This window comes from Cololabis saira, chromosome 15, assembly GCF_033807715.1.
Source record: "Cololabis saira isolate AMF1-May2022 chromosome 15, fColSai1.1, whole genome shotgun sequence".
In the NCBI taxonomy this organism is placed as follows: Eukaryota; Metazoa; Chordata; class Actinopteri; order Beloniformes; family Belonidae; genus Cololabis; species Cololabis saira.
The window spans coordinates 16,674,251-16,699,684 of NC_084601.1; the positions used below are offsets into that span (position 1 = coordinate 16,674,251).

Here is a 25,434-nt window from a genome sequence, read left to right on the forward strand (position 1 = left end):
TGGAGATTCGTGAATGATTTATTCAGATGCTTTATTTTTATTTTTCTTGATTAACCTTGCTGTGCCATCCCTGAAGCAACAACTATTCTTTCTTTATTTGAAATGCAAGTGGACAAGAAAAGATTGCTAAAGTATGGCTCTGGAAAGTGAGGCTGGACCAGCAGTGGTGTGAAAACATTACAATTTCTGTTTTTATTTTTGATTGATGTTGACTCTCAGAGAAGCTTTGTGGTAGGAGAACAGACCCCAGAGGCATTTAATAAGAATCAACATTCAAGAAGCATCCGATCCTCCATAAACTGAAAGGTTGTCCTGTAGGAAAAATGTACAAGTCAGATTTTACCACTTTGAGAAAAAAAAAACACACATCTGCCAGTGATTGAATTGGACTCATATTTTCATCTAATAACAGAAAAATGATAGAAAAAGATGGAAAAAAGAAGCTAAAGACAGTAGTGACAAGGGAGGTTTGGCTCCAAAGTTCAGGAGTGCTTCTACATTTCTGAAGAAGATTAAACACACTGTTATTCTGTAACCTCTTAAATGCATCCAATCAAATACAGATGATACAATTTTCTGACAAGGAGCACATTTTTAAATTAAAAAGAATATGAGTAGAAAATAACTTTCGGTCTAATTACAAAGCCAGTGAAGTTGTGGGAGTACTTCCGAAGATTGAGGTCGTAAACAAAAAAATGAACTTATACAGTGTATAGGTCTGCACAAGTGTTGAAGGACAATACCATATTCATTTCCATGTCTTTTTTTGAATTCCTACATAGCAGAAGACTGCAGGTGAGGTTTGCACAAATACACTTATAAACATGTTGGCATAAAATATAAATTATAATACCCCAACACAATGCATTCTTGCATTGCTCCTTGATGTTGCGATCTTTCTTTGAACATTCCCTCTCAGTGTTCCTGCTAGTGACTTTATTAAAACACTTTCTCTTGTCATGGCACATGTTAGTCAATGAGGCCATGGGGTCACGTTTATTGTGCTGAGGTCTATATACAGTAGTACATATGCTATACATGGACATTACAAACCTTGAGCCAACCACTCTCCAAAGCATGCCCACAGCTCAGCAACACTGCAGTGAAATATGTGTTCATCCTAAGGAATAAGAATGTACAACAGAATGCATGAAAACTGTATGTGATGTGAAAAAGGATGAAAAGAAGGAAGATAATCATGTACTGAGGTCCTTTTTTTATTTGAAACAGAGAATCCCTTCAACAAGTTATGTCCCTGAAAATCCCCTTGACTGAAGCTGATTTTCCTTCATTGGAGAAGACATTTTGTCAAATGCATAGAATATTTAATTAGGAAGAAATAGGAAGCATTCTGGCAAGCCTATTGAGCCTTTTTTTCATTCTTATTATGAACACAAATTTTGAGACAGAGACCAAGTTGCAACATATCCATACAATTTTAAGGTGAATATATGTTTTAAAAGGTCCAATTAGGGTGAAAACTGGTCTCTTAGAAACTATGTGTGAGTGTGTCTATAAAAAGTCCTAAGTGTGTGCAAAGAACAGGGCTCCAAATTGCCTTTCATCTTTCTCTGTCTCTCTCTCACTGTAAAAGGCTGTTGTAATCAATAAAAAAAAATGCCCTTCAATAGTCCAAAAATATTGTTGCACCCTGGTGATGTTGTTATTTTAAACTACTGTCTTACCATCTTTGCTTGTTTGACTGATATTTGCATAGCATTTGGGGTATTTGGTATGTGGAGGAGATGAAAGTCAGGGCATTATCTTTTTTGTGCCTTCCATTAGAAGAGTTAACCTTATCTGAATTCCCTTTTCAATTATTCATGAGAAATTATAAATTGTAAATGGAGATTCCTATCACTCAGTAAGTGATTTAAAGGTGAAAATATTTCCAGCAGTATATGCGGTTGCAGAAATAGCTGCGATCACATGTTGTAATATTAATAAATGAGAATGGCTGTTCTAGTCACAGGGAGTCTGCTTTTTACTCTGCTTTGTGCTTTCATTTGGTCCAATTTTGAAGCCCACAAATTTGATTCCTGGCGTGATCTTCTCAGGCAAAATCACAAAATGGGTATGAAAAGTCTCTAAAAATAAATAAAAGGGAAGAAAAACTGACATTGACGGATCATTTCTCAATGGCACATGTGTGTATATATATGTATGTACAGAAAAGAGGTAAAAAGGCTACAAAAAAACATTTAATTGTGTAATCCCAAAGGAAATCTATCTAAAAATGTAATCCCTCCCTGACAAAAATAAGTAGATAAACCTTGGTTGGATTTTTATTTCATTTCAGAGGAATCAGTGAAGCACTTCAGTTGTTAATTTTTTTTCTCCTCCCATTCTTCCTGCAAATATGTCTTGAGGTATGCACCAGAACAGGGTTGTTGTTGAATATTTCAGTTCTAAATTCTCCAAACATTCTTCATTGGGAACAGATAAGGACTGCCGGCAGGCCAGTCTAGCACCAGAACTCTCTTCTTCTTTTGTCAAACCTTTGTTCTGCGAACAGAATGTGATTTTGTATTGTCTTGTAAAAAGGTATGGACATCCCAGGAAAAGGTTGTCTTGAAGGCAGCATGTTGCTTGAAAATCTGAGATACAACCCTATACTATCACAGACCCTGGCTTTTTGGACTTGTTGGTGATGGCCTCTTTTTTTTTTCTTCCAATATCATTTGGAATACTAGTTTGTCTCACCACAATACACATTTCCACTGTGTAATGGTCTATCAGATTCTTCTGCGCTCATAGATGTAAACGATGCTGCTAAACAAGATTAAGATATGGCGTCTTTCTTGCAAGTAAAGATACAAATGGGATACTTGAATGTATCTGTCATGACTAATATTTTCCAAAGGAAACCTGTGTGCGGTAATATCAGATATCGTTGAAGGCTGATTCTTGATACAATATGTCAAAAAAATCCCTTTTACCGTTTGTTAATGTTAAGCACTGTAGAGAGACACTTATGCATTTGCCTCCCAGTATGACAGTTTCATACTTTTATTCACTCACATGTTGACAAACTAGACATCATCTGCCCATTTCTATTACACAGATACTCATTGAGATTTCATTGAGACTGCCTTTGTAACAAATCATTGTTTTTAAAAAAAAAAGTTGATACCATTATTTTGTTAGCAGTAACTTTAATATTTTGCAAATATGAAATATTTTAATGTATCTATATCAACAGATAACATGACGTTGACAAGACAACACATAAAAAATACATTGGTTTTATACTATCTGCAATGAAAAGGATTGTATAAATGTTAGAAAATGTTTTCTGAAATGGGGTTGTTGCATCCTACCACATCGGAAAATGTGATAGAGAGAAGGAAAAAATGCTTAATTTTCCAAATAAATTCACAAGCATGCAGTACCTGACGGTTTGGTGGTTAATATCCATACTCTGACATGCTGTAATCTACGAAACACGGCTGCATGATAGCTTTGATTTTCTCTTCATCATTTGAGGCTGTGTTCAATGAGCCCAGTGGTGAGCAATTTTCAAATCTGCACTGTTAAAGTAATACAATCCACTTTTGTCTTCAGAGATATGCCCTTCATTTTCGCTCAGTGTTGTCTTTTGTAAGTGACACCTAGATGCTGACTTATAAAAAGCAACTCCAATGAGAGAAATTAGCTCAGACTACTGCAATCATAGTTAGACTTATTTAAAGAGTTAACCCAGAATAGATGACTAGTGGCAGAACTTTAGAAGACTAAAACATTGATGAAAGCTGAATAAATGGATGCTTAGAAATTTGGCAACACTTGTGGAGCAGCATTACATTACTGTAGCTCCTCCTTCACACTAAAGATGTCAAAGGAACCACTTGAGTTGACTAATGTACCATCACTTTTCTCATTTTTATGCAAATATATGCAGTAAGGCGTCTCAAAGTCTAATCAGATCATCTACTGTCTGAGACGAAAGAAAGCTGGTATATAGTCCCATAGTATACATTTTGTAGGCATTTCATTATCATACCTACAATCTTTAGGTATGATAATGACATTTTTTGAGTATTGGAGGTCTTTTTTTTCTAGCTTTTGATCGATGTTTGTTGGGTTGACAGCATTAAGGGATGCCAGACTCCTCCATAGAAATTCAGCCACAAGGCTAGAAGAGGCAAATTGTGTCTCTGTCAGCACTCGGATGCTTTTCTTTGCTTCACTATAGTAAATGAAGAGGTGTAATGAAAATGTTAATTTGTTGAGGTAATTGCTGCTACTCACATCGACGAAGTAAACAGTTCGTTTTGAAGTTAACAACAGGTCTCAAAAGGAGTCGCATATACAGGTAACACTTCACACTGCACAACCTAACCGAAGCAGGACCAAGTGCTAAGTTCAGTGTTTTCGATTTTTAGCTGGAAGTTAGCATTTTCCAAGTCCCAAATTAGAAGTTTCAACTGGACCCCACCCTTTAGTTGGATTTACAGCTCGGATAAGTTGGAAACACCTTAGCCCTAATCATGGTGTGCGCCATCAAAGTGAACAGTAATTTGATTTTACTGTCTGTAACGCACACATGTTTAAAACATATCGATCTGTGTCTGACAAACACAGTACTGTATGCTCCGATTGAAATTCCCATCTTGAACCTCTTAAAGTTTAAAGGGGACCTATTGAGAAAAACCGATTTTTCTTGCTTTTACATATATAAAGTGTTCTCCCCTCAGCCAGCCTGCCAACTCGGAGAAGGATGAAAGCAACCAAATTCTGCAGTGTCTGCACAGCCGCCCGGATGAGCCGTCCAGTGTGATGTGGATCTACGAGCCGTTCAGATTCTGCTCCCTTTCGTTACGTAACGACAGGAGCGATTTACATCGGTTGGCCTCCGATGTGTGAAACCACGCCCACAACTAACTCAACTCCGCCGGCCGGAGCTTCCGCCATTTTTTCGTAGCGGTGTATCGCGTCATTCAAGCAGCCAATCAGCACAGAGCCTCATTATCATAGCCTCCCCGCCCACTCAGAATCCCACATAGATAATGAAGTTAGAGAATGGGAAGATAAAGACATGGCTCAGAGGCTGAATTTCTAATTTATTTAGCAAAAACAATCAAAAGCTTGTTTTTAAGACATTCAAGGCCTGTTTAAAGGTATTGTGACATCATTTTTAACATGCTTTTAACACTATTAAAAGTCTTGGCCAATATCCCTCAAATGTGTCTAAAAGAGTGTAATAAGAAAAGCTTCACTCTAGTACTCTTTTCCTGGCTTTTTATTACAGTGTTTTTTTGCGCCGTGAAAAATGCTTCCTTTCCCCCCTTTCCTGTCAATCATTGCTCCGCTCCTCCTCCAAACCTCCTCCTCCTCCGGGAGCGACAGGCGAAGCATGCACGGAAAAGCAGGAGGGCGAACCACAGCAAACAATCATAAAAATAAAGGCATGCAAGCAGCACTGTCCCCTTATCTTAAGTCCAGTCAGTGGCCGCGGGTCTTCTTAGCAGTTTTCCTCCGGTGATTAGAACAAAAGAGGCTCTAACAGCTCCGTGTTAAGCCTCATTTATGGTTCCGCGTTAAATCGACGCAGAGCTACGCCGTAGGTTTCAGCGTATGGTGCGCGTCGCCGCGTAATCCTACGCCGTAGGCTCTGCGTCGGTGTAACGCGGAACCATAAATCAGCCTTTGTGGTGCGCTGGAGAGGAGAGGAGACAGGGAGCTGGGTGGAGGGGGCGGTGATTTAGCGGATCGTTACGTAACGATCCGCCACCAAACCAGGTGCGCCGTTTTTGCACAGTTATGCGGAAAATCCCAGAAAGCACACAATACACTGAATGTTAAAAGTTTGTTGTTTTTTGGGTGTAATTGATGTCAAGACACCCAACAAAACACAAAAAATCAAGAAAAATGTGTTTTTCATGTCACAATCCCTTTAAAATGGGTATTAGATAACATAATAGGTCCCCTTTAAACTATCTAAAATAGACCATTTTTTTTTAGATTTACCGGCACATTAGATGTATTTGTAACAATGTATTGGTATCCGATCGGTCGCTATGGGAATCCACAGATCATGCTACAAAATATACAGAATCTCCCTTTAAAGGCTGTGCAAAACAAATGTGTACATTATTTTCCTTTAGTTGTATTTTGTAAAGTGCGCGGGCTGACGTCAGTGGCGGTAGGAAGAGCGGGAGGGAGGGATGGAGGGATGGAGGGGGCGCTGTGAACGCGCCCAGCGGATCCCCGGCGGAGGGCAGCGAGGGCGCGCATCTCCTCCGCTCGCGCAGCGACTGCAGGGGAGCCAGATGCCCGAGTGCGCGCCGCTGCCTGTGGATCCCCGTCCCGAACACCAGCGCAGGCGAGAGCCGCACACGCTGACGCCAGAGCTGGAGAAGAGAAGGGCGGCAAAATACGGAGTAAAATCTGCTGTTCTGATGTCTTTTTCCACCCCCTCGCGCTCGCTGTCTCCGCGTTAACCGCTACTTCAGATGAAGAGCTTCTCTGGACTTGGAGTGCCGGGCATCCTCAGAAAAAGAAAAAGCCCCCGTCATCCCGCTCCGCTTCAGCCGCTGCTGCAGCACTGGTGCTCAGTCTGAGAGGAATATTCAGCCTATACATCTGCGCTTCAAACCATGGAGATTATATGACGTGGATTTGTTGTTTTTCTTCTTTGCAAAACTGGACATCCACAACCTTCTTTCTTTTTTCCTTATCTAATTTTTGTTTCATTTTGTTGGATTTTATTCTTCAGTTCTGATTTTTTTTTTCTAATCTGTGCTACTTTATGATTTCATGTCTCTCGCTTGTCCTTCTTTTTTAACGTAATACTTTTATTTGTTTTGGCGCTTTTTGAATCGTGGGACTCGCAGAAGTATAGGATGCCTCACGCAGAACATTTATGGGGAGAAGCTTCCGCGCAGCAGCGAGTGGGAACGAATGATAGTCTCCTTCTCCATCTGTGACGTGCCATGGACGGGAAACTTAATTTGTACCCACGGAACCGGTCGGGGAATAGCCGTCGTCTCAAGTAACTACTGCTGACAGCGAACAGGTAACGTGCTCCATCAGATAAAAAAAACTCTGCGTGTCTGTGTGTTTGCGGTGTCTGCGTTTATTGCCTTTTTCTCAGCCTGTGGATGAATTAACTCCGTCCTGATCCATGATCCATGTGTGAGAATCACGCATCCACCCTCGGAGTCGGGGCAACAGGACGGTGATCTCCGCCTGGGTAGTTTTCAGACGATTGGGCCACATTGGCAGTTTAACAGTGGGGATGATCCGTGATCTGTAAATCCCCCCCACGCACATCTGAGCAGTCCAATTACAAGCTACTAATAGAGCACAGGTGGACAGCTGAACTCCCTCCACCTCCCACTCCCTTAGCGGGGAGACACAGAGGGCTGTATGATGCTCCCTCGAGCTGGCGGCAGAAAGGGAACTTTGCGCAGTGGCCAAAGGAGCGCACACACACACATACACACACACACGGACACTTTTATTTCCACCTTCCGCACTGCTTTTTGGCCTTTTTTTTTTTTTTGCTCAAACACGCACAATGACGGTTTTCTCTCCATTAGTGAATGTGTGTGCGTTGTGTATATGTGTGTGTGTTTGGGGGGGGAGAGAGGGAGAAAGAGAGAAAGAGAGAGAGAGAGGCAGTGGAGTTTCGAGTAATATTGATATCCGAGCTCTTCCACTCCCCCCCTCTCCCTTAGCAACCCCCCACCCGGCCGGTGGGGACGGTTGTTGGCAGGAGGACGGCTCCTCCGCGGCCTGATTAGCGCTGCAGGTTAAAGGCTGATTCATGGTTCCGCGTCACACCAACGCAGGGCCTACGCACATACCTTGCGCGTCGCCGCGGCTCTGCGTCGATTTAACGCGGACCATAATTCAGGCTCGCGTACTGTGCGCCACGGTGAATGAGTGAGTGGGCGCCTTCTGCGCTGAATGTTAAAGAGCCAGGATGTACCAACGAGCGTGTGCTGAGGATTTATTTATTTATTTATTCTTTTTTTTTTTTGGGGGGGGGGGTGGGGGGTCCCTGACTTACATCCGCGCGCAGAAAAGCTCTGAAATCTACCTGACTGCGGTCTGACGCATCTGCGGGGTGATTCATTTACAGTGCGTCTGCCGCAGTGTCGCCTCCTGCTTCCGTACATCTCCGCCCTTTAGTTCTGTGTTATTTACAGTAAAAAAAGAAAGAAAAAAAGATTAGGCTACAGTGCAGACGGTTTTTCGGCGAGTCTGGGGAAACTGCTCCTCCGACGCCCGTGTTTGGGAGCGGGCAGGTGCGGCCCCCGCGACGCCGAGCGGGAATGACAAGTGGGACGTGACAATGGGAGTGGAAGAAGAGCTCTGAGCGGTCTCTCTCCCCCCCAGTCTGTCTTCTCTACCCATCTGTTGAGCATACAGTACGTGCGCCTTTCTCTGCACGCATCTCCATTCAAACTCCCATCGCTACCATCAAATCCCCTTAAATAAAGACTGTTACACACATGGAAGCGGCAACCTCGATTATTTTGTTACTTACATGGCCATCTGTTGTCTTAAATTATTCCCCACGATATATATTTTTTTATTTCACTACCGATCCGTAACTCTGCAGTAGCAGCCTGTGTGTGCAAGTTTATATATGCAGGGGGACAGAATCTGCATTCTTTTGGTTCTTGGCAGCCTTGAAAGTCAAGATCAGTATTCCTCAAAATTGTGGTCCTTGGGAGCCAATGCTCTACATGTGTTCGATGTCCCCCTGCTCCAATACACACAATTTGTTGAAATGGCTGACATTTACATATAATATAGTCACTCAATTGTAGCCTGCAAGTGGCAAGATACAGCTGGTGCTGAAAAGACAAAACAAAACAAAACATCAAACAGAACAACACAAAAATAGAAACTAATTACCTTAGAGAAACTAGTTTTTATTGTAGCATATTGTGACATGCATCTACAATGCACGTCACAATAAGCTATCCAGTAGCCACCATGCTCACCAAGTGACACAATAAATGATATCTGTTTTAAAGGATACTTTATCAGTAAGTACTTACGAGTATAGTTAGTATATAGACAGCAGCACTCTCATTTTGGAGAATCTGGGTTGAAATCTGATGGGGAGCTAGGCTAACAGCTACTCTTGAGGGGCATTATGTTCACGATTACAAAAAAAACAAACCTCATGAATTTGACAGCAATTTGAGTGACTTGTGTAAGTACAAAGTTGATGAGGTATCAAAATTTACAGTAATTCTGTCTGCCACCGTTGAATTTCTGCAGAGCATTCACCCTCGTTCTGAGTAGCTGTCAGCTGTTAGCCTAGCTTTCCACCAACATTTCTCATGTAGTCTCTATTATGAGAGCACTGTCTAATACAGGTAAGTTACTCACTAAGTGTAAGTACTTAACACTATAAAAAGAAATCCAACCCTATACCATCCCAAAATGTATAACTTTGTTCATCCACACTGCAAAAATGCTGCAGATTACTTATTTCCCCTTCAAAAATGTATCTTAAATCGCTCTACGTGAAAAAAAAAGACCTTTAACCGGTCAATGCTGCTTTTTCTGTGGTAATGTGGAGTAGGGCTGGGTTATATAACTTTAAATCAATGTCACAATTAACTGAACATTTTACCTTAATTACGAAACCAGTATTTTAATTTTAGTTTTTCCTTTACCTTCATAAATCACTGACATTATGTTTACTGCAAATACTGTATACTGAACTATTAAAAATGTGATATTTATTTAATGAAAGAGAATACATCTTTTTCATTTTAAAATAAGGGATGTCGGAGTTGGAGTTGCTTGGTTGTCTCGGTTTGGGTTCCCCTCCATGTTGTTTCGATGTTGCAGACCGGACGAGGTGGAGTCATGTGACCCCAAATGCAGTAGTGTGTTTCTAAGGCAGCAATGCATGCACACTCATGGTGGGGAAACTAATAATAGAAATACACACATCTACAAATAACAGACTTGGGCAAGATCATATTGATTCAATAGGTTATGAATGTTGATTTAGCCCTAACTTACGGTAGATGTTGCATGTCTGTTATCCACATTTAAACTTTTGTAACATGATTGCGTATAAGTTCAATGGTTCTGATTTAACCAAAGATACATTTCAAGATTAATGAAAGGATGATGTGTAGTGTCAGTCTGAAGATTTCCATGTGAGTAGCTTTTAGTTTAGGACTCAATTCACACAAGTCTCCTTAAACTTTTCCATTTTGCTTTCATTCTTCAGTGGTTTGGATGTGTCTTTGTTGCATTTACACACACAATAAAAGATTAGGTACTTCCATCTTTGGGTTCATCAAGAATAATATATAGACAAAGGAAGCCGTCACCCATTTTCTGTTGAAACTGGTTTCCCTTGGATCATTCAACATTTGACAACATAGAACAAGTTTGCAATATTCTAGATATTGTTTAGTGCTGTTATGTGCACTAAATGTCAATGATGGACAATCTATTTCCATCCTTTCACTTTTAAGTGAGTATGTTTACGGTGTGGTGCTTTGACGTTGGTAAAGGGCTGACAGTTTTACTTGGTGAAAACGTATCAAAGCCTTACATGAAGAAAAGACAGACATTGATTGAACCAGAGTAGGAAGAGCTTCTCTGTCTGTAAATCCTCAGGTTAGTGATGGGAATTACAATAGCTCATGGATACAGTTTCGAGCATGTGCCATGCTGGCATGCAAAATGCCTTGTAACAAAACTACAATTACTGTGCATGATGCCGATTTTACATCTGCTTTAATCCACAATTCTCATCTGTTTGTCTTTCCTGACATTTTCATGGGTCTTGCTCCAAAAGCAGTACCTCCCTCTCCCAAATTTGTGAGATCCTTGCCAATTTGATTGAGACCATTTCCCACAAAGATCTCCAGAGATTTCCCTCGCTCCTTCAGGAAGAGCCGCTTTATGCGGATTATCTTCCTGCCTGGATTGTCTCATTCTCACCCGCGAACGGAGTCCAAAATGAGATCAAGTGCTTCATTCACAACTGTAGTCAGTGCCTTGATCATTGTGGCACCCCCCCAAAGTGCCATGCTGGGAAAATGGTCTTCTTTATTAGCCCAAGTGAGGTGTAAATGGTTTTCATTTTGGGGTATCTGATAAAGAGGGACTTTGTATAATAACTGACGTGTGACTGTTGTTGCCGTTTTGAGGATAATTTATTTTACATTCATTCAAAGGAAGTTGAAAATATATTACAGAGACATAATGAAACGGTGAGTTTAGACTGAAAACAAGAGAGAAATGAGACTGGGACCAATGACTGCACTATAACTTGACGATCATCTGAGCAGCTACTGGAAATGAAACACGTATGACAGATTGACACATATCAGCTGAAGATATATTGAACCGGCACCCGGCTCAGCGGCAGTTCTATAAGGCTGGGAAATGTGGCACTCATAACATCTTGAATACCCACCCACATGTCAGGCGCTAATGCTGCCCATGAAATTCTTCGCCCCGAATTCTCATTCTTTCACAGACACACACACACAGTGCACCTTAACCTCCCCCTCACCTGCCCCTCTGTTGATTTCACATCTCACTTCTGCTCAGGCAACTCTGATGGCGAGCATTCATCAACGCACACACAGCAGGGGGGAGAAATCACAGTACAGAAAGTGATGGTGGTAAGTCAAGCCGTGTGTGTGTGTGTGTGTGTGTGTGTCTGTGTGTGGTGTGTGTGTGTGTGTGTGTGTACACATGCATGATGTTTAAACAGTGCACATGAGCCAGGCGACAGCTTGGTCTTGCCTGGATCACTGCACCCTGGCTGGGCCATTGTTCCTCCAACACTCCCCCCCTTTACATGTCCAAAAACACTCTCCCTCCCTTTCACTGGCCTTCTCCTTACAAGCTCTCCTCCTCCTGATTCTTTCCCGTTTGTCCAAGCCGCATGCATCCATTGTGCTTGTGGGCACCAGATTTTTTTTCCCGAACTCTGTCTTAAACCAGTGAAAGATGTTCTCTCTCTTCTGGTTTGTGGCAGCGATAGCGACTTTGGTATACTATTTCAAGCTGTGAATGTCTAGCTGTCTTCTGTCAGTGTGGTTGGTTGACCCTCTTCAAGTAACTTGCACTGACACCGGGGCATAGGACTTTTCCTTCTCACATTTCAACTCTCTGTTGTCATCTCTTGAACAATCAGCCATCACCAACTCAGGCCACAGTGCAGCAAGTGAGAAAATGCACAGGGCTGTTGAGTTGAACAAGAGGTCACAGAGATGAACGAGCATGCTGAAACTGCACAGCGGAATGAAAAAGTAAATAAATAAATAAAAGCGGAGGACGGATGTAAAGGAGCATAGTCTCTCCTCTTTACTGTTGTCCTTTGCATCGTATACCATGCCCTCCTGCTTCGTATGCTTTGCCATGCTCCATTTGGAGTCACAGATGCCTCTTGTCGCTGGGGAAGCATTTATTTGGCTTGGCCCCGGGTGACTGTCAATATTTTCTGTTATTGCTATTTTGATTTGGAGGATCTCTAAAAGCATGACTGAGCCAGGGCGAGGCCCGACCTAAAGGTAAAAAATATGGGAAACAAAAGGCCTGGCCCTGTAGACTCGCTTTGTACAATGAATTCACCCTTTTAGCAGGAGAGGTGGAAAGGATGGGCCTCTTTGCAAATAGAAAGGTTGTGGGATCACATTTCAGATTAATACTAATAGAACGAGGGAGAAGGTGCAGAGACAGTCCAAACACAAAAAATGTTAATTCAGTGAGTATTTGTGTTAATAAGTCTCTTTGTGCAAAGATCAATGGGAAACCTTTGCAGGGCAATGTGCAATTTGGGATTGTTACTTGATACACTTCAAGCTTTGTGTTTTGGTGCATATGTTCTTGGCCGATGACTGCATTCCAGCAGTAATATTTGCTTTTTATGTTATGTTTTTTGTAATGTGTGGCCCTCTGGGATTGAAAGAGCAGGAGCTGGCAGATTGTATTGATTCAGTGCATCCAAAGCTGCTGTTTTATTGTACAATACAGGAGGACCCACGAGGATTCCTTAACTTAACATGTTTTCATGATTGGTTTTTTTTGAGCGGCTTACAGGACAAGCGTTCTGTTTTCATTCCCAGTCCACAGCGGTGACTCTTCTACAGCTCTTATTTCATTCTCTTTTCTTACCTCTGCACTCGTATTACCACGCGTGTTCGAAACGGCTTGTTTTGTTGTGGATTTTTGTTGTATTTACTTTATGTATTATGAAATGCACAAGCTACTTTTTTTCCACAGAAACACACTCAGACACAGCAGGTGCTGAAGCTTCACTACTTAACTCTGTACTCAAAGGGGTGCAGATTCATCTGCTTTAGCAGTCTGGGCTCATCATCAGCAAAGTGCCCCGCTGTCACACCCATTCGGCCCCTATTACAGCTCAATATAGAAGAGGAAGCTTTGTGTTTGCAAGCCAACAAGTGGAAGACTGTGCTCTCCCGAAGCAGATTGATGGAACCCAGACTCCTTTGTGGTGTACTCTGATGGGATCTGATATGTGCATGTGTGTTCAGAGTCACGTGCATGGACTTGGTGAATACAGTGTTTCTTTTACCCAGGTGTTGTCAGCTCAAAATGATGAAATATTACAAAAGCTGAACCAACGGAGGACTCTTAGAAACTGCAGGGGGGTAATTTACATTACACATGGCCACATTTAGAGAAAGCTATTGTGATTAAGTAGCAACATAATGTGGCTCGCTCATTATTGGAATGTGCTCAGTATGCCTGCTTGAATGCAAGTTGAGAGAAAGGTAATATCAAAGGATTTTAAGGCAAGACGGTTTTGATTTCCATGTGCTGCCAGTGTTTTATCATTTAAGGGTGAGGCTGTGTGCTACGTGTGATGCATGTGCAATCATGCATGCCTCAGATGTGTTAGTGTGTGTGTGTGTGTGTGTGTGTGTGTGTGTGCCACAGATTTACTGACTTGTCAGAGCTGCAGCTTGTAGCTTGTGTGTTTTTGGATGAAGCAAAGTGGACAGGTGGAGTTCCGGCCCAGAGGCATGCTGGTTAGACTCATGGTCTGACAGGTGTGTACAGCGACAGAGCAGAGTTTCCATGGAGACATCCATCTCAGTCATGGTTTGTGTGAATGCTAAAATCATGACTTAGAAACTAATAGAGACTGACTCAGAGTCTTAAGAGACTCCATGTGTTAATGCATTTGTTTGCAGTCCAGAAGCGCCTTGCAGGCTTCATTGTCTAAATCCTAATTTCTTCCAAATGATTAAATGTATTGTCGTAAATATGGCGAGGGAGAGGACAAATATTCCTCCGCCAAATGTTGACAATGTAATTCTTCGTACTGCTTAGCTGATATCTTGAATCTTGAAAAACTATGCCTGTAAGAAGCAAGAAAGTCGGATGTAAGAGATTTCATCCTGTCCGAGAAGACAAAACACGTTCCAAATCTTGTTTTATTCTGTCCTCACTGTAAACATGTTTCACATACTTCCTAGTGACTTTGTCATCATGACATGCTTTCTGATTGGGGAAGAAAAAGAAAAAGTAGCACTTTATGTTATTGGATTTACTATCTTCTGACTGTCAAAGGACACCAGAACCATAAAATCTTAAAAAGAAAAAGAAGAAGTGATACTAGGGAGGCTCCAGTTGGTGGATTGAGTGCACTTTAGTGTTTTGGATGCATTCACAGACTCCAGCTGCGTGTCCAAATGGAATATAAACCTTTACGACACATTTAGCTGGTAAATCAACTTAGACTAGTACAAAACGGGAGAATTGTGTCTGCTATGAAATTGAAGGAACAACAGTCAGAAAACATAGTTCAGCTCATGCCAGCATCCATCTACTTCTTCAGTGGTCCAACTTTTAACTCATATGGCGATGTGAATCTCGTAGCCTAGTTGCAGTGCGAAGTGGCGCTGACTGGCGTGATCTGATATTATTAAGTAGTATTTTTAAAAGTCACAGGGCTTTCTTTCTCCTCGTTCTCCTTCTTTGGGGATTTCAATGCTATTTGAGGTTGGTATTTTTGCACTGTGTTTATCCAATTTAGGAATTCAAATGGCAGTAAAGGTGTTTGCTGAAACCAAACAAGGCAGTTGTTTATGTAGAGCGTGTTTGTGACATTTCATTACAGTTTTTCCCCACCGAAATCTTCTAAATGAAACTGCAGGATTATGTTTCAGACTTTTCTACTTTTACATGACCTGCTTTTGCTGAATGTACAAGGATATGTTCCCATATCACGCTGACAAATGATGGTTTGGTGCAAACTAATTATATTTTCCACTCATCTCAGGAAAAGCATTTTTTTTCTACTCAAACAAACAAAAATAATGAAACTTTTAAAGTTTAAAGGTACCTCTCAAAGTGCCATCAACCATCCTTGAGGTAACAGGGACTACCATGACAAACATAAATAAATTATGCACAATCGATTTTGCCATGTTTAAGAAATTAATTACTGTGCTTAATAATAAATATTTAATATTCCATATTTTCCATGGTGTACAGAGGCCTTTTGGAGTCATACGGTTGTTCCTCCACAAACGGATTGTGTAATTTATTGTCCTTGTCACTAAACATTGTGACCAGAGGCTGTGTCATCTGCTGGCTCTGCTGCTATATTCAAACCATTAGACAGGTAGATGAAATACAATGTTGGTAAGGCCAGATGTAAGATGTGATTAAACTAAGAGTGATAAGCCATTGTGCTCTTATGAGACTTTTTCACCCACACAATGTGTACAGGCATTGGCTCAATCCTCAGTCGTTTACAGTAAGTGAGTGCGCTTCACACCTTAGATGCTGTGCCGTCTAAAGCCCATTGTGTAATGGGAAGCACATGGATTAATTAACAAAAAAGAAAGAAACGTGTAATTTATTCCAAAAGGTATGTATCCACACTCCACAGTTAAAAAAAACAACCAAAATAAAAACAAACAAAGAAAAAAAAAGAAAAAAAATATGTTATACAGGATGTCGATGTGTCGGTATCTATTCAAGAAAACCAAAGTCCCACATCAGCAGTTTAATGAGCTTGTGCTCCGAAGTTTAACTGGGCCTTTGCAACACCTTGATTCTTTTCTTTTTCAGTCCCTCTGTTGTAGATTTGCTGGTGGGCTTGGGATCATTGTCCTGTTGCATTGCAGTTTCAGCCAATCTTTATCTGACTACAGAACAAGACCAAATCCTCAATACTTCACCAGCTTGCCTAGCAGTTGGTAATAGGTTACAGAGGAGGGGATGTGGGTGAGAAGCATGCTTGGCCATGGGTGTTTCTGATACTTTAAGTTATAAAATGCCCTCCACCCCCCACCACTCCAATGTAAGTTTTTAACTGAGCTCTGTAAAATCACTGATGTAGCATATTTTGCTGACCATTAGGCGAACCGGGTTATAAGGCATGATAAAAAATATATAAAACAAACAAAACAGTCAGTATTCAACTCATTAGCAATAACTCAGAAAATACCATTAAGCTGTAACTAAAACAGAAACATACCCACATTTTAAATAATTTGTCCTCCACGAATCCACAAATGAAGAGTAGCGGAGGTAAGCGTCGTACTACGTCCTGTTCTCTGATTGGTTCATCGCTGCCAGTGATAGCGGACACCTGAAGTCAGTGTAAAGTTGGAACAACGTTGTATTCCAACATTTGATTATAATTGGATTATGGTATAGATTTGAAAATTGGGTTTATGCTAAAAACCTAACGTTAGCTTGACGTCTAATTACAGTAGGGTAACCTGACTAGATGTTGGATGATGGTTGCTTACCAGCACTACATAATTAGTTATCTACCGTTGTCTGATGTTGCAACCAGTATTCAACCAAGGACCGACTTAAATGTGTCAGCTGAACGGTCCAACCATCAATCAAGTGGAGCAGGTTCGTTGCTTACGAAAGTTACACTAAAACTGCACTATTTTTGAGCACAGTGTACCGCATAAAATTGGTTTGAGCTTAGTAAGCGCAACAAAAATTATACATAAGGTGTCCCGGATTTTATGGCGCACTGCTGTTTTTTGAGAAAATGTAAGGATTTTAAGTGCGCCTTATGGTGCAGAAAATATACTGTACTCCGTTGCCCATAAAGGACAGCAGTGTAGCTCTTGGATCTTTCAGTTGTGCAATTTCTCTGCTCATCATATGATCTGATATGCCCATGAAATGTCTGTCTTGAATGTTTTCCATTTGTGAATCATCTTCCTGAACGTGGAAGGATGGATACCAAATTGTCAAGTGATGGGAAGCATGAAATCCAACATTCTTGTCTGATGTCTTTCAGTCTTGGCATTGTGTTAACACGTCTGAGTGCTTCAGACAAGCAAACAACCAAGATTTCTGCTTCTGCGCTGTGGTCACACTTGGTCAGTCAATCAATCAACTGTATTTGAACAGAGGCTGCTACTTAGAAGCTCTGACAGTGCACTAACAGTGTTTTTTTTTATACACTTCTTCAGAAGTTTTTGAGGATTTTTCTTCTAATTGTAAGAAGTGATGAGGACCAGTTGGGCTTTCTCGTGAAGTTCAATAAATTCTATGGCTTAATGACCTTTTCTGCCTCCACCAACAGAGCTCCAATTCTTAAATGTGTCCTTTTTATCAGTTAGACCTAAGTTGCGGCTCTAAATAAGTACCCTTCACATTTAAAATGCACACACAAAGGCTCCATTTAAAATTTGATAGCAAAAAACCCTGATCAAGTGTTAGTTCATTATGTACTGCAAATGGGAATCACCTGTGGAACTCTCCAGAGGATCAACGGGATCACAGTATCAAGGCTCAAAACAGTCCTTGAGGACACAGAGGAGGAGGCAGAGCAAGACATTTTGGGGTTTTGGCTCAAAAGACCAGACAAATCTTAAAACCAGAAGACCAGACACTTGACTTGATCTCAACATCAGTTCTCCATCAGTTGGAAAACCCTGTTCTACTACTGTAAAACCAGAACTTTAATACTCTACTACATTTTTGGCGGCACATAAATCAGTACATTTCCCAACTGGTCTGATCAATACATTAAGCCATGACACCATTTCCACTGATGGGGCAATTTATTCATGCTTCCAGCAACTTGAATTTCCCTTTAGGGATCAATAAAGTATCCATATCTGTCTAACTATTGCTTTGATTGTTTTGTATGTGATCTGTGGCAACACCATTTCTGCAAGTTCTCCCTGCTAACATGGCAGCTGTTTGGTTTGCAGTAGACAGAGGCTGTAACAGACCAAATTGGATTGTTTGTTGACCAAGTGCAACACGAAAGCCTTGTGATATACTACTTGACTAAATGGTGCCTGTGGTTGCCTGTGATCTGTTTGTCTGTTAGAAATTATAATCAGTTGCCTCAGGGTATTACAAAAGGCTTTTGTATCCAGAGGTTTACTTTTGGTGTACTTCAGTAAAGGACAGTGAGATTGTCCGAACTCTGATGTTTTTAATGCATTATCCTCTGTGCAGCTATAGTACTGTATTAGGAAGCTTTTTTTCTTTTGTTCAGAACAGATGGATCAAACAGAGTAAAAAGCTTTCCATATGGAGGGTTATAATATTGTTTTATTCATTTCAGAAAGAAACTCATGTTATCAATGGATTCACTAGCATGTAAATCCTATGCTACGTGCAATGAGATATGTATTCCACAGTGAGACCTAGATTCTAGAGTTGGACAGGTCTGAATGTTGCGAGCAGTTATGTGATTCTTTTTCTTGTTTTTGTTGTTGAATTGACACTGCTCTACCAAAGTGCTGCCCTGTATAGATGTTGTTAACACATTCTGTTCTCTGCTCAGCAGTGACAGTGGCACTCAGGCTTTAGTGTACACACACAAGACCCGCCATGACACGTTAAAACATATATGAAAATCCCACCTGTTATATTTTGGTCTAAGGCCTTGTGGTGCTGCAACATTTTTTGAGCCATTTTTAAAGTTAAGCCGGATACAGACACATAGTACTTGTTCAAATAGTAGAATGTGTAGGAGTACAGACTAGAAATGTTACTTCCATCCATCTGGTCACAGCAAGTGCTTGGTATTAGATGAAACAATCCCATTTGATGCTGCCAACTTGCCTGCATAATCTTTGAAAGCACTTCCTAGGTACATTGTAACACCTGGTGACCATGTGTAAACTTTAAATTCAGGGATCAGTAATTTGCAACATTCTCTGTATGTGCTTGAGCAAGGAAGAAAGTCCCAGGTAATGCTTATGTAGGTTTTACTGCTTTTAGCCTGACAGCATTTTAATTCCCCTCTTGGTTCCAGTATCATAGCAGCACAATCTTCCACTTACCACACCATCAGCACCTTTGCCCAGACCCAATTTAATGGGTGATACTAAAACTAGCATGTCTAAAACCTGGGAGATTTGGAAGGTTTCTCTGCGTGGTATAGCACCCTACCACCTTAAAGGAATTGACTGTCTTGATGTGAAATTAGATGCTGCCAATCTCACTCAGTCACAGGGGAATGCAAAGTCAGTTTGTTTCTCAGATGCCATATGCAGTCATATAGAGTTACAGCTAAACTCTTGTTTCAAATCCTGTGCTAGTCCTCTGCGTTTTACTCCACTTATAGATATGAAATTGAAGGTTACTCATTGGAATTTTTTTAACTAAGTACACTGTATTTTTCTGAATGAACAAAAGCGTTTTCTTCAGCATCAAAAACATCTATTGTTTAAGAATTTTAAGGAGAGAGTCAATAACACAGCACCTCTCGCACCAATGGATTGACCAACAGCATTTGTGTTTATTGTATCTGATAGTCATTCAAATCTTTATGTGGATTAAATCCATTGGAGCTCAAGCTGTTATTAGAATGTAGCTTATGCGATTCTTGCTTCTACTAAGTAAGTTAGTAAGTAAAATTTTATTGATATAACACTTTTCAAGATAAAAATCACAACTTTGATACACAGGACAACACAATAAATATAAAAAGCAAAAGTAAGTTGAAGAAGATGTGTTTTTTTTGCTGCTTTTTAAAAACGATCACATGGTCTGATCTCAGAATGAGAGGAAGGGAGTTCCAGAGGGAGGGGGCCACTGCTGCAAAGGCTCTGTCACCTTTAGTTCTCAGCCTACTACATCCATTTCATGTCATCCCTGTCCTCCTGTCACCATTAAGGCTTTTTAAGGTTTTCATGATATGCAGAATGTACCAATTAAACTACTGTTATAGACCTTCTTCTGCCCCTTATGGACATACAAGTACTGCGTGGAGATGGACGAATCTTGCTAATGTTTGGTTGCTGCTCAAACATCCTGCAGATGTAAGGACCGAATACAGAGTACTGACACTGCAGTAATGATCGGATCAGATTCGGCCATGTGTATATACAGCATGGCTTCAAAATATTCATCTCAACTATTTTTGTGTGCATGTGTTGTGGGTGTAGTGCACATGCTGAAGGCTGTCATGAGAGCGCACCATCGACAGAGCTGGACAGCAGAATGTGACATGAGGAAAAGGAGGCCACTGGCATTAACCCCCTTACTGAGTTGGGTGGAAGAGGCAATTATAATGAGTCATATGGCTGTCAAACTGCCCCAGAGAGACATGCTCTAATGTACACACACACACACAAAGAGAGCCATATGTAAGATCTTTTACCTAAAGGGTAATTACAGGTTATAACAACATTTAAGTTTAATTGATTTTGCCATTTCTCCTGTCACTATTAATCGCCTTATATTAACCAAGATAATTACTGAAATCGGAAACCTCTGCACCGCTGCTACAGTAGAAAAATAGTCTCATAGCAGGTTGTGAACATATCTAACACTCTCATTCAATTTTTCTTTAATATTCATGGTCACTGACAAAGTGACTTTGAAATACAGATTTGAGGTGTTGACAGACTGTTTAACACTTTTAAAGGCAAGGCAAGTTTACTTCTTTAGCACAATTCAACAACACAGTGATTCAAAGATTCAAAGTCAGTCCTGGGCATTGCTCCCCTCTACCAACCCTGGGAGGGCCTGCACTGAGCTCAGGTCCCTTCCTTAACCTGAGGAGTGAGCAGGCCGCTTCTTTTCACCAGAAAGGGTGGGGTTTCTCTGGCCGGACGTAGCGCGTTATTCCGGCCAGATCCCCCCCACCCCATCTGGCCCCCGATTGGCCAGAGGGGGCATGTACAGTATAGCCCAGGACTGTTGCATGTTTTTGTGAGGGTAGCAAGGGAACACAGGGAGAACATGCAAACTCCACACAGAAAGATCCTTTCGCCAACCCCACCCAGGGTGTGGGCGCTGAAGTCATGGAGGAACTAACACGCACTTCAGCGCCCACAGCGTCCCCGGCAGGAATTGACCCCAGGACCTTCTTGCTGTGAGACGGCTGCACTACCAGCTGCCACCGTGCCCCTCGTATTTCAGCTTTTCAAAGTAGAGTTGGGTGCAGTACTTATGGAATGTTAGTATCTTATCTACATTGGGTCACGACACTCGCTTTAGGAGAATCGGGGAGGAATTCTGATGGAGGGCTAAGCTAACAGGAACTGCTTTACACAGACTCCAGAAGCTGGTGCAACATGGATGATCTGCAGCAGAGAAGATATAATACCAGGTTGAATTACTTGCAAAGGTGACATGATGCAAATGTATCAACTACAGTATTTGATCAAACGACCATCAGTCTTTAGTTTATCAAAACTGGCTCCTCTATCATTTTCAGTAGGGAGGGGAATAGAGTTTTTACATTGTTCCGCTATAAAGTTTATCATTTCAACACGGGAGTCTGTGGAAATCGACTGGGTATTGCAGTATGCCTCAAGTGGCCATTTACAGAACTGCTGTTTTTATATAATGCCTTTTTAATAGTATCCGGGCCCTATGAGCTCCACATGAACTCTGTAAATTGGCATTTCATTTGTACAATTACACCCAGATGAACATACAAGATTTCTGGTGGGGATCATTATCTTGCTGATGTTGGTCGATGACAACCAACCAACTGATAATATTTGGTCAGTCATGTTCTCGGTCTCTGAAAAAGCACCCAGAGACAATCTGTATTGTAATAGATGGTATATAAATAAAATTGACTTGTATTGATTTTATACTGTATGTTATATTCTTGACTTGACACGGGTTTCAGTTTGGTTCCTGTGTGGCCCATTATATCAGATTGATTCTGATCTACATCCTTGTGCTTTCCACTGTAATTATTCTCTTTTTTTCACTACATGGATACTTTGGCTTCAGCTCAGTGTTTGCCTTGGGCTTTTGCAATAAAATTGCAGGTTTACCGTCAGGAAGGTATTCAGCCATCGGTTCGCCAACCTTTTGCTCAATGACAGGCACAGATAAAGTCGAGGTTACAATAAAATGTATTATTTTGAAGGCAGTACTACATATTAACAATTTTGTGTGTCTGTAAAAACACCTAGATTTATATTCAACTTTAATTCACATTTACCATAAAACTAAATTGGTGCATGTAACACTGTTAGAAAGTCCTGCCCATACAACTATTACATTTTACATTTGTTTAAGAGTAAAAAAGTAACACAGTACATCATTAAAATGTAAAGCTATAAGTGCGAACCATTGAAATACCATTCTATGTGTCTCAACTTTTGACTAGTTGACAGTGTGACTTCTCTAGGATTTGGATCCATCAACTGCTTCCTTTCACATCACATCTTGCCGTTTCTGGGACATGTCTGCTGCAGTCACAAAAGTTGCGCTACCTTTTTATTGCTGTTACTGTCTAACAGTCCACCCACACATTCTCTTCTCTCTTTGCCTTCTATTTCAGGGTGTTGAGGCGCTGAGCATGACCAAACTTGCTCACAGCAGTATATCTGATCAAATCAATACCTATTTCTCTCTCCAACACTTTTTCTATTCTTTCCTCTCGGTTCTGACTGCGGTTAGCTGCAGAAGGATGATTGGAAAGTGATACATCCACTGGGTCCGTCTTGTCGGTGAGATAGATAGATTAACAAGGAAGGGAGTGAGATCAGTGAGGGAGCTTTGCCTGGCTGTGGCGCAGTAAGGTGTTAGCAGATCCATCAGTGTAGCACTTTTAGTGGGAGCCAACGCGAGCTTACTGGATTCACGGGCCATCCAATGTAACTCCTCCATCCCTCCTTCTCTTTCCCCATTAACACCTGACAGCGGTAAAAATGGAAGTGACTGAGATGTCTTGGGCAATCTTGAACAATCAGCGAAAGTGTCGGCACCTTTTATGCTAATATTTTTCAGAATTCTCACCTCTCCCTTTCCAATGGCTTTCATTTACTTTTCTCTCGAACCCTTAAAACTTTCATTAGATCACTTCTTATCTTGTCTGAGAGTTTAGGCTTTATTTTCCCATGTTAACTGAGCTCTTTTTCAACTCCCTCAGTGATAACATAGACATTTTCTACATGCATGCTGCTGCAAAACATGAAGGAGTGAATCTGTTATCTTTTTTCCAGTGGGTGGGGGGTGTGCTTGTCTGCTGTTTGTTATTTCGGTCTTCTTTGATTTGCTTCCATTTTAACTGCGGCCTGATGTCTTTGGCTATGCTTTAATGCTTATGTGTACTGACTTAGGTTTTCTGCAAAAATGTCATTAATTCAGTAAGTCAAATCCCATTAAACTTGAAACGTGACAGATAAATTCAACTCAAAATGATGAGAGCGTATGTTCAGATGTGAGCTGTTTTTGCTCTTTTATCAACATCTAAACACTCTCCTGGTACTCTGTCTTCACACGCGTACCTTTGTGTACACCCGTCCATTCTCATCAGCGTCACACCTTTCATGTCCTTTAAGATCTCATCCTAAACACACTTTACCCATATAAAAGCTGTGTTCCCTTTCTGAAGCCTGCTTACATTAAAGGCCTTTCTTTTTTCCTTTTTCTCCTTTTGTTTTTCCTGCACATACTGCGCTTGCAGTATATCAGCACAAAAAAAACATCTTTGTCTACCACCATTTCCATTTTGTAGTTCACAGAGACCTGACCGAGCTGGCTAAAGGATGCATCGGTGTGTCCTTTCAAAAAAGCTGGCAGGCATTGTGAACTGTTCGGGGTCAACCCTATTGAATGTATACTAAATGAATTATTTAATTACAAAGTAAGAGCTAAGATTTATAACTAGTGTGACTACAGTAATTTAAATAACCAAATAAAAAGCAATAGATGAAATATGGATAGCAACCTCGAAGTCTGGTTCAACATTATAAAACAGTTAAATTGAATCATTCACATAGTTGCCATAAACAGCGGCACGTAATAGTTAGCTATTCACACATAAACCTAAAAATAGCAAATGCAATTGAAAATATTTAAATAAAAAAAAAGAGTAAAAACAATTACATTGTTAACATGTTACAAGCTTTCTGCTTGGTTAAAAAGTAATACATTTGAAAGGTAATTGATAGTCGCTTCTGGTGCAATTGTAACATAATTGCAACCGTGATCACATAAGCAAACTTATTTACTCATGGCTGTATTTCCTCAATAACCACTAGTTTACAGTGGATGACTTACAGTTTTGTAAATGAAAAATAAACTTGTTTCATCATATATGAGTTTTGTGCAGAGCGACAGCAATTAAGTTGACTGATGGTATTTCAAAGGAACTAAATAAATAGATAAAGAAAAAAAAGTACAAGAAGCTGCTGCAGCTAAGGAATATTCTAATGTACAGTTAGGTGCAGAAGTATTTTGTCAGAAGTATTTTTGCCTTTGACCACATTTTGGTTGTTTTTCATTTCTAATAATTTGCAGTGGTGATTAAAGTGTAAACATTGATATTTAATGTAAGAGATTTAACCAAAATATTGCATTCATCATTTAGGAAATACAGCAATTTGGTAAGTATTTTGATGTTGGACTGAATATAAGTTAATCTTCCAGATCCAGTTCATTCTTTCATTTCTTCAGTACAACTTAACCAGGTAAAAGTTTTGGAGGTCAAATCAGGTATGAAGTTGACATTTGGCAGCTGTTTACCAATTTGAAGTCCAACAGGATCTCAATGCAAGTGAAGGAGGCCACCAATAATACCCCTTTTGCACTAGTACCACCTCAGCTCGGTTCTACCCGTTTTGCCCTTTTGCACTAGGGCTGAGACGGGTAGAGCCGCTCCAAGCTGATACTTTTTTCTGTAACCATTTCAGCGAGGTTCTATACGGGGCTGAGCAGGGACTATTTCCGACGTCACCACCCTCCGCGCCAGTGATTGGTCGGGGGCGGGGTCGTCAGACGTTTGGATCAGGAAGCGGGAGTCAGAGCGAGAGCGACCCGCGGCCAGGCTCGCTGCGATTTTATTATAAAGCGCAAAACGTCTGTTTGGTGATCCAACTCTGAGGTGCAGATGTTCATAAACCTGGTGGCTGACGAGAGAATTAAAAAAGGGATGTAGACGGGCTGTTTTACTCTCAGCCGCTCGCGGCTCCAGCTGATTTCTGATCAGCGCCGACATGAACAAAGCGGTTGCGCAATCGAGTACGTCACAGCAGCTTC

At 40.9% G+C, this 25,434-nt stretch overlaps 1 protein-coding gene across 3 annotated transcripts in view; it reads left to right on the forward strand.

Moving 5' to 3' along the window:
* The first annotated feature begins 6,239 nt into the window (after positions 1-6,239).
* adgrb2 (adhesion G protein-coupled receptor B2) overlaps positions 6,240-25,434 on the forward strand; it is a 280,821-nt gene continuing 261,626 nt past the window's right edge. For 2 of the 3 annotated variants that reach the window (XM_061740983.1, XM_061740986.1), the window contains exons 1-2: positions 6,240-7,018; positions 11,551-11,624. In XM_061740983.1, coding sequence (XP_061596967.1) covers positions 11,619-11,624 — 6 coding nt within the window. In that variant the 5' untranslated portion in view covers positions 6,240-7,018; positions 11,551-11,618. The remainder of the gene's footprint in view (positions 7,019-11,550; positions 11,625-25,434) is intronic. The other variant, XM_061740985.1, reaches the window with a different exon arrangement.